Source organism: Lactuca sativa, chromosome 5, assembly GCF_002870075.4.
Source record: "Lactuca sativa cultivar Salinas chromosome 5, Lsat_Salinas_v11, whole genome shotgun sequence".
Lineage (NCBI taxonomy): Eukaryota > Viridiplantae > Streptophyta > Magnoliopsida > Asterales > Asteraceae > Lactuca > Lactuca sativa.
The window spans coordinates 233,622,196-233,632,706 of record NC_056627.2 but is presented as its reverse complement, the minus strand read 5'-3'; the positions used below and the strand labels follow the sequence as shown (position 1 = coordinate 233,632,706).

The 10,511-nt window shown below is 40.2% G+C and overlaps 1 protein-coding gene across 1 annotated transcript; it reads left to right on the top strand.

The window, feature by feature from the left end:
* Window positions 1–283: 283 nt before the first annotated feature.
* LOC111911524 (uncharacterized) lies at window positions 284–796 on the top strand. Its single transcript, XM_023907293.1, has one exon. The coding sequence runs from the start codon at window positions 284–286 to the stop codon at window positions 794–796; it is 513 nt and encodes a 170-aa protein (XP_023763061.1).
* The last annotated feature ends 9,715 nt before the right edge of the window (window positions 797–10,511 follow it).

The following is a 10,511-nucleotide window of genomic DNA, read 5'->3' as shown; positions in this document are numbered from 1 at the left end:
TTCCGAAATCTTGCTTAGATATCAGGAGTTTCTTCGGTTTGGCAGGGTACTATCGTAGATTCATTCATGATTTCTTCAAGAATTCAGTACCCCTCACTTATCAGAAGAGGAAAGGGCTGGGTTTCCAATGGGGCCCTAAGCAGTACACAACATTTGAGAACCTTTGGCAGAGGCTATGCGAGGCCCCAATTTTGACCCTTGCTGTGGGAATTGAGGGTTTGTGGTTTTCTGTGGTATATCCATCACTTGTTTGGGGGCGGTCCTCATGAGGCAGCACGAGTTAATGGACGTATTCAAAGATTATGACTCCGAGATCATTTACCATCTAGGTAAAGAGAATGTGGTGGTGGATGCTTTGATCCGCAAGTTGGCTGGGTCATCAGATTGGGCATCGTGTATGAGGATATCAGTGGATTCTCCGCTTTTGGAATTGATTAGGGAGGCTCAGGTCGAGGGTGTTTGGGAAGAGAACTGGAAGATAGATAGGATCAGGGATGAGATCGCCATATTTGTTCCGGATAGTCGTGGACTCTTGACCTGTTGTGGTCGGGTATGGGTTCCTATGTTTGGTGGGGTCAGACAAATTGTGTTGGAGGAAGCTCGTAGGTCTCATTTCTCTATCCATCTGGGGACCACCAAGATGCATCGGGATCTAAGATTGAGTTATTGGTGGCTATGCATGAAGTGGGAGATCGCCTGGTACGTGGAGAGGTTCTTAACTTGCAGGATGGTTAAGGCCGAGCATCAGAGGCCGCATGGCAAGCTGCAACCTCTGGATCTTCCCATGTGGAAATAGGAGCATATTTCGATGGATTTCATCACCAAGTTTCCGAAGTCGGCAAAGGGTTTCAATGCTATCTGGGTCATCGTGGATCAATTGACTAAGAGTTCCCACTTTCTTGCAATTCAGGAGAGGTCTGCTACCGAGAAGTTAGCAGATGTGCATATTCGCTAGATCGTTGCTCGCCATGTGGTTTCGGTCTCCATTGTTTCATATCACGATGTTCGATTCACCTCCCGTTTTTTGTAGAAGTTCCATGAGGAATTGGGCGTGAGGTTTCACTTCAGCATAGCTTATCATCCACAGATCGACGACTAGAGCGAGCAGACGATATTGACCCTTGAGGATATGTTTCGGGCATGTGTCATTGATTTTGGAGGGAGTTGGGACTCCTACCTACCTATGTTAGTGTTCTCCTATAACATCAGTTATTACTCTAGCATTGGTGTTACACCTTTTGAGCTCTTGTAGGGGCGGAGATGTTGTACCCTGGTTTGTTGGGTCGAAGTTGGTCACAAAGTTATGGGGTGGACCGAAGTGGTCCTCCAGACCATAGAGATGATTTAGCAGATTGGGCAGAGATTGCAGACTGCTTAGAGTCGGCAGAAGATTTATGTCGACCAGCGTCGATCCGAGTTGGCATTTCAGCTCGACGATATGGTATTGATGTAGGTCTCACCTTGTAAATGTATGATTCGCTTCAGGAAGAAGGGAAAATTGGGTCGCGAATATATTAGTTGTTCCAAGTGATCGCCAGGGTTGGTAAGGTTGCTTATAGATTGGATCTTCCTGAGGAGCTCAGTCAAATTCACAGCACTTTCCATGTTTCGCAGTTGTGGAAGTGCGTATTGGATGAGGGTGTAGTGATATGCTTTGATGATATTTAGTTTGATGAGCGCCTGAACTATGTTGAGAGACTGGTGGCTCTTCTTGAAAGAAATGAAAAGGTTTTGCATAGCAGGGAAATACGTTTGGTGAAGGTACATTGGTAGCACCAGAGGGGCACCGAGTGGACCTAGGAGCCGAAGGCTAAAATGCAGGAGCATTATCTAGAGTTGTTTTCTGCACCAGACTTCAAGGACGAAGTCTAGTTCAAGTGGGGGAGAATTTTAACACCCCGATCATGGTGTGTATGCTTTTTCCCTTTTAATTTTCATGATTTACAGTTTTTCCCTTTAAGCTGGTACGCCTAGAATACTGGCCAGAGTTGGATCAAGACAACCGAGTGTGTACATTGGGTGTACGCTTATGTACGTTGGGCATATGTGTGCCATCCAGAAACCCTAATGTGGGGTAGTAATGACCCAAATTTTCAAAGAAATTTTTCGTTTTTAATTAGTCAATCATAATTCATAAAATATGAAGATCTAAATAATTGTTTTCAAATCCACAATCATTACACATTATTTTTAAAACATTAGAGTGTCCCCAAATCATATCGGAAAAGAGAGATAGAGTGCATGCCCCATCATCATGCTGTGCCTTTGCCCTTGGGCTCTGATGTACCTGAAACAAATCCGCAAACAGTAAGCTGAAAGCTTAGTGAGTCACCCAGAGCATACCCCACACAACATCCACATGTCATATTAGCTATAAAAGTTATCTCTACCACATAACACATATCGATTAGCTATAGTAGCTACCTCTACCACATATCACACATTAATTAGCTATGAAGCTACCTCTACCATTAGCCACAAAGGCTATCTCTATTGTTAACCACAAGGGCTATCTCTACCGTTATCCATAAGGCTATCTCTACCATCAGCTATAAAGGTTGTCTCTACCATTAGCCAAAAGGCTATCTCTACCATTAGCCACAAAGACTATCTCTACCACATATCATGCAAACATACATATCACCCCTCTACATAGCAAGTAAACCAACTATCATGAAATGGGTAGGCCTTAGTGCCTTAGACCCATTGGGGTGGTGAAAAAACTCACCTCTCAAAGTTGAACTGGCAAACTGAAGTTAGATAAATCCCACGCTACTCCTCTGCCTATAATCAATGAGTAAATAACTCGGCATAATACCATAAATACCCCCAGGGTTAACCCTGGTCGAAGTCAAGGTCAACAGTCCATATTGACCTAGACTCGTCGAGTACAGTCTGCCACTCGTCGGGTTCCCTACTTAACTCATCGACTCGCCGAGTCACCCGAGAGACTCGTCGAGTTCCTTGATGTTCACGGCTGTAAACTTCCAATCGAACACCCTTGACCGTGAATCCTTGGCCATGAACCATTGACCGTGAACCCTTGATCGTGAAGGAGAAAACCCTCTCAACTCGCCGAGTCACTAGAGCGACTCGACGAGTTCTCACATATTTGGTCCTTTCCAGTGGGATTTAAGTTCTCAAACTTTAGATCCATAATCTCCTAGTGAAGATGTCACGTAAAGTTGCAAACTTCAGATCCACAATCCTTCAAACAAGGTATTCATTCGTGGAGAAGGGATAAGCTTATAAAAAGATGTGACTTGATGATATTTGGGACCTAAGAAGGTCCAGATCTGGAACCATATCCTTGGATAAGTCCAGATCCAAGCCTTATTCCATCTCTTCAAGGTTGGCCATAACTTCCAAAAAGAAATCAAGGCTTAAGGTAGCAAATTAATACCTCAGACAGATACCCAACATGAAATAGATGCTTGATCTAGTACTTCTCCCTTGATACTTCCTCTTCAAACTTGGAATCCTTCCCAAAATCTCAAAGATAAGCTCCCAATTGTTCTTACTTCACACACTAGAGGTTTTGTGGCATTTTACGTTATTCTATGGTGTTAAGGGAGGCTACTAGGGCGGATGATGACTTCTATATAGGGGCAAACCCCGAAATTAGGGTTTTCTCTAAGCAGATCTGACTCACCGAGTCGGGCCTTCCGACTCGCCGAGTCAATTCTGACCTGCTTCCAATATGTCACGACCCTACTCGACGAGTTGGACTCCCAACTCGTCGAGTCCATGCATAAAATATCCCCTAAATGGTAAACTCCAGCCAATCCTTGAAATAGATGTTACAGAGGTGTTAAACCTTATATATTCATCCTTAACCTTTATGGTTGGCCTAATCTTTTGTCCCTCAACCTCCAGAAAATCCTAAAGGTCCCCTTAGCCTCCATTCTTGCATCTTTGAGCTTTTGAACAGAAATTTGTGTTGTTTTGGTCCATCTTTGAAGATCCAAGATGTAACGCCAGTGTTTCTGGGCTTGTCATTATTGTTGATATAATAGTCTATGTTAACCTTTGTAACCCGTTTTGAAATAATAGAAATGTATTATTTGAGTATTATGTGTTTTGTGCTTAATTGCTTAATTATATGATTTGATTAATTAAGAATAAAAAATAGGCGTCAAAATTTAAGTGTAAAATAAACATGATATCATTGGATAATGTTGTAGTAGTTGAAACGAGGTTTCCGAATATATATAGAACGCCCAAATCTGACTTCGTATGAGGAAGTTCTGATTTTCTAAAGTTTCAACTTAGCGGTATGCATCCCGAATACTCAATTTGAGATCGAACAGTTTTTAGCCGAAACAATCTAAACGAGAATCGAAGATCTCGTTGTTAGTACCAAAACGATGAAAAGTTAGGCGAGAACGGACGTCAAACGAAGAAGTTATGAATTTATAACGAAGTTTTATGTCCCGGCCTTCTAAAAATAAATAATAAAAATAAATTCAAAATTAGCCGATAGATTCTAAACGAAAATTGTAGAGCGTAGTCTCACCTACGTGTGGATATAAAGAACGTCGAAAACGGAGTTCGTATGAAGAAGATATGAATTTCCAAAGTTTATTAAATATTTAATATTTAAATTTAATTCCAAATCTTGGTATTATCCGAAGAGGAGTCATCGGACTCATCCGAAGTACGCCCAGCGTACAGCGAAGCGTGACGTTCCTCGCACTCGAGTTCTTCGGATACGTAAGCAATGACGAATTCGGACGCGTACGCCCCGCGTACTGCTATACGCCCAGCGTACTGCGAGGCTCCAGCCTCCTATAAATAGGATGCGAGGCTGGCGAGTTCTTTTGCTCTTTTTCTCTCCTCTCTCTCCCGTTTAGCGTGCCATTTATACCCTGAAGCCCCGGTAATATTCCCGAGACCCGAAGCAAGATCCGAAGCCCCGAGAATCCCGAAGAGCGTTATTCCCGAGCCGAAGTTCTGCCCACGAGAAGTTCAATTTTTGTGGAGATCTTCCAGATCTACGGAGAATACTACTTCTGCAAGTCGTAGTGCTGCTCGATCATCTTCTGATCAAGTGAGTTTGTAGTTACTTTCTTCTAACGCATAATTATGAAGTATTTATATACGAAATACGTGTTATGCATATAATTTTGTTATAATGTGCTTGAATGTATATTCACTTTCTTCTATCTCATAGATCCGATTTGTTCTCTATGAAATACGTGTTATGTGGGTGTGCCTCATCTGTTATGTGGAATATGTATTGAATGAAAATGTTATGCAGGTTTTAAACTATGTATAAAAATATATATTTTTATCTACTAATATGTTGGGTAGAACATAGGTAGATAGTTGGTGTGTAATAAACAGATGAGAGGCCTCGAAGTTGTTGTTGTTGATTTAGTTATTCAGCGGAGTATGGATAACGACCACGGACTCTTTCTAGACAGTCCAGTGGAACGCTAGCAGGTTCATAACCTGTAGGTGTTGTGAACGATGTGTTCACCGGTGTACTCTATCCCCCTCATGGTTGCCCTTTGGACATCTATTGTTGAGGAAACCCCTTAGCAGTAATGTCCGTCCCGATGAAAATCCTAGATTAGGTCCCCTAAGATAGATGTTGTTTTAGGGACGTAAAGTGAGGATAACAGGAATGGGTAATCGGGTTGTTGTTGGTTGGTGAAATTAAATATAATTATTTATTGTGGGTTGAAAACCCTATATGCTCACCAGGCTCCCAAGCCTGACCCACTCAGTTTTAATTGTATTACAGGAAGTGGCGCAAGGGTATAAGATGGATGAATCATCGAGTTGTTTTTTTTACAAGTCTATATAAGTATATATTTGTTGAATGACTTGTAATGTTATCGTTTATGCTTTATGGTCTGTATCGGAACATCACATCCCAAGTTTTGATTACATAAATGAAAATGCATCTCTTGATGAAATGCTTTGATAATTATTATTTTATCATATTTTGTTTTGGGAACAAATTCCGCAACTCTTTTAAATCAAAAGGATTTACTCTGAAATTATTTCGAAAAGCATAAATGAAACCAGTCTTTTATGGCCGAGATTTTGGGGATGTCACAGTTGGTATCAGAGCATTAGTTTAAGCGAACTAGGAATTTGTAGGATTTATACACTTAAACTTAAAATACTAAGTGAAGATTTTGAGGTGTGTCTGTAGTGTTTTAGACACGAGCACTAGTATATTTTTGGAAAGTTGCCTAAAATGTTCTTATGTGATAAATGTTATATGTTGCCATATATGATATTATTTGTTCGGATCTATGGTCTGTTACCGACCGGATCAGGAAACCTTATGTGTATAGGATTCTAAGCGTATGGTTACGATATTAGAACTAACATGTGAGCGTTTCGGAGTGCTATGGAAGACCGTAACATCTATTGTGGATGAGGATCTAATTTCACCTTATAGGGTGTATAGATCAAAAATGGTGAGAACAAGAAGTGGAGTTGGAAATGCTGATGAAAACAGGAATCAACCGCCAGTGATTGAGCAAATACCTGTTGTAGCAGCAGCACCAGAACCAATAACGATGGCTGGGGTGCAAGCCATGATTCGGGCTATGTTAGCCGAACAAAGGGAAGAAATGCGAAAGATGTTGCATGATAATAGGGATGAACCTATCATACCTATTAAGGAACCCGAACTGATTCCTGAGCAATCGGAGGAAGGGAACAATAGTCGCATTATGAGTCAAGTTGGGACTCATGGAGAGCGAAGGAACGATCCAGAAAGGAGAAACAACAAGGATGGGCGAATGTACAAGAACTTCTTGGGCGCCAAGCTGCCAAGTCTTTCTGGAAGCCCAAAGCCTGTTGAGATAATGGATTGGATCTCCGAAATAGAGATGGTATTTGAAAGTTGCGACTGTAGCAACAAACAGAAGACTGTCTTTGCAGTTAGACAACTGAAGACTGGAGTCTTGATGTGACAACCCGAAATTTCCATTCTGAACAACCCATATCAAGACAATAGAGCTTAGAACAGTTTCAGGGAAATTCCAGACTTCGGGTATAAGTTTGGCAGTTTTCAGGATTTACACTTAAGGAGATATCAGGAGAGTGGGTGCACTAGGGTTTTGTGCAACACTGTTATTCCAACACTCTATTATATTAGAGATCATTTCAGGAATGAAAATATTATCTGCCAAAAATATCTCAGGACTATAAATAGAATTCTGTACCAAATTCATTCATTATTCGCATTTCCAACTAGAGAAAAGCCATTTTCTCTCTCACGGATCTTCGGGTTTTTATCCCAAATCGTGAGTACCTCTTTCTAGTAGTGTTAGAATGCTTTAAATATGTTCATAACATAGATTTCATAGGTAAATCATTAGATTTAGGAGTTTACTCCCCAAGGTGTTCTTGGGCGGTAAACTCCCGAAACGAAGCCTAGACCGACCCTTGTGTTATGCTACTACCTTAGAGTCATTTATAAGTGTATTAGGGACATGAAAACAAGCTAGAAACACCCAAGTTTGAGAGTTTACGGCCCAAGAGTAACTTAGGCCGTGAACTCCCATTTCAAACTCAAAATGGTGCTTTTAAGGTACCTAAAGCCTTAGAACTTTTACCTAGACTTGTCCCCAATAAATCAAGAGCCTTAAACACATAAGAATCACATTTCAAAGTGAGTTTACGGCCATGACATGGTTCATGGGACGTAAACTCATTTAAGGGGCACCAAAGTGTGTCAATGGTCTTCATATGCTTGGAATAAAAGTCTAGAACCAATACCACTTGTGCATGAGGCTTGAAAACAACAAGAACACCATTCCAAGGGAGTTTACGGTCGTAAACTCCAAAGGAAATTGCCTTGGGGCCGTAAACTCCTCTAGGGAGTGTTTCTAGACCTTAAACCCTTCCAAGAATTTAACCACCAAGTTGGAATAATTTAGGGAATCATTTGGAACTTCAAAACACACAAAACACCCATGGTTGGGAGTTTACGACTGTAAACTCAAGTGTTTACAACCGTAAACTCCATGTGTGTTATTATATGAGGAGCAAACTCATATATGGGGTCCTTTGGAACCCTAAACACAAGTACCTTGTCCCACAAAAGCTTAGATGCAATCCTTAGGGCTTAAAACACTTATATAAAGTGTTTATTATGTCTAGGATGTCTTAACATTATCAATTGGTCATTTGAGACTAATTGAGTGCATATATGTGTGATTATATGTTCATTAGGAACATAGTGTGTGTACAAGTCCTCGCTTGACACCTAGCAATCTGATATCGTTCAGTTCATCCCAATCACCAACTACAGGTGAGTTCATACCCCTTAATCAATGTTTTAAATGATTTTAAATGCCTTAATGGGGGGAATACAAGTAGAAAACAGTATGTTATTAAATCAATCTTATGTATTTTATAACTATGTTTTCTCTCAATAGATTTCACATATTTCAAAAGGTGTCACATAAAATGGTTTTCTATCTTAAAATACCTTGATAGCAAAAGTATTAGTTTTGAAATGTTTATTAAAATGACATCAAGTCATTCTTAATTATTGTTCAAAACTCCTAGATATCTTGCAAAACCATTATTTTACCTTCTTGAATCGAACTATACTTATGTGCATATGTTCATTTATATGTTAGAGATTATAGTTTTCACCCTTCATTTAGTTTCCAATACTCTTGGGTAGCAAGGGTGCATAAAGCTACTTGAACAACCAATTACCTTCCAGTTAGCTATCATAGGGATAGTTAGAAGATATCAAACATTATTACTATTACAAGAAATCACACAAGAGTCAGTTCATTCATGAGTCTATACCAATACCTTACATGATACATGAGTACACTTATATAGGATTACCTGATACATGAATATGTTTACATATACTTACCAGTTACATGAACACACTTACATGAATACCATACAGGAAGACTGTTACTTAGGTGCATTATCCTGTATTTACTTACCTGGATACTTGTACTTAGAACTACGAGGATTATTTATTAGTATTTACTGTGTAAATTATTTTTCCTATCCCAGTTCAATTGGATAATTCGGCGGGACTTACTATTCCGAATCCCACTGATTAGCACCAGTGGTCGATGAACGTCTACGGATGTCTAAGGTTGCCAGTGATTTAGTAGTCAGTGACGGCACTAACCATCCCTCTGTCCATTGTTGCAACAGTGGATGAGATGTGAATCTTCGGAGGATCATTAGGTTAGCGATCTGTATTAAGAGGTCGATATCGGGACTAACCCTCCCTCCACCCTGCTGCCGCTACAGAGGATGAGGGGACACTCTTCGGATGTCCATAGGGTCTATCTTTCGCTTCGGCGATGTCGTGTTTGTCCTGGTAACCCAAGATAATAACACTTACATGATTATATTTTTCCTGTTTACTTTATTTTGTGATACTTTCACATAAACGATGAGTTAGACTAAGTACTCTAGTACTAGTCAATAGAAAGGAAAAGCTATCATATTACTTACAAAACATCCGGGTCTTGGTAGAAGACTACCTAGTCATAACAGAACATTAGGGTCTTGGTAGAAGACTATCATATCATTTTCCTATTTTACTTTATTTTGTGATATATTCACATAAACGATGAGTTAGACTAAGTACTCTTAGTACTAGTCAATAGAAGGGAAAACCTATCATTTTACTTTGTCATAACAAAACATCCGGGTCTTGGTAGAAGACCACATTTCATACTTATATCAACTGCTCTATTTAAGGATTTATACGACATTCTTAACAACATTCCAAAACAGGACAATATCACATAAATACTTATAAATTCACCAGCTTTAAAGCTGATACTCGTTTTCAAAATAACTTGTATTCTCAAGTCATCAGTTAGACAAGTGCGATGGCCATGTCACCGGAGAAGATGGAGCACAGACAAGACTCGCCTTATTTTGATTATTCATTGTATTGTCGTACATTATGAAAGAACACACATGTATTAAAACTCTACTTTATTTTGTTTCTTGTGATACTGTACATGACGTCCTCCACCCTGAACGTTTCCGCCGTTCGTGGTTTTGGGGTGTGACACTTGAGTTGGTGGAAGTTGTTGGCAGATACTATGCCACGAGTAGAAGCCCTGAAAATGTCATGGGAGGAGTTCTTGGAACAACTAAGGGTGCAGTATTGTTCAGAGATAGATCTGATTGATCTGAACAATGAGTTCCAAAACATGAAGAAGGGGAGGATGAGCATAGATGACTATGCTACTGCATTCACTGAGAAAATGAAGTTATTTCTGTACCTAGTGCCAACAGAACTCTCCAAGATTGAGAGGTTTGCTAATGGACTGCCTGCCGACTTTGGTCTGATAGTCAAGATGGCAACTACTCTGAAAATAGCTGTTCGTGCAGCTAAGAATGTGGAGGCCCAACAGAAGGAAAAGGGTCTGGAAAGGATAGATGTTGGTGAAAAGAGGAAGTTCGATGGAACTTCAGGGTCCAACAATAAAAACAAGTTCTCGATGTCTGGTTCGAGGGGAGGTGGAGGCGAAGCGAAATGG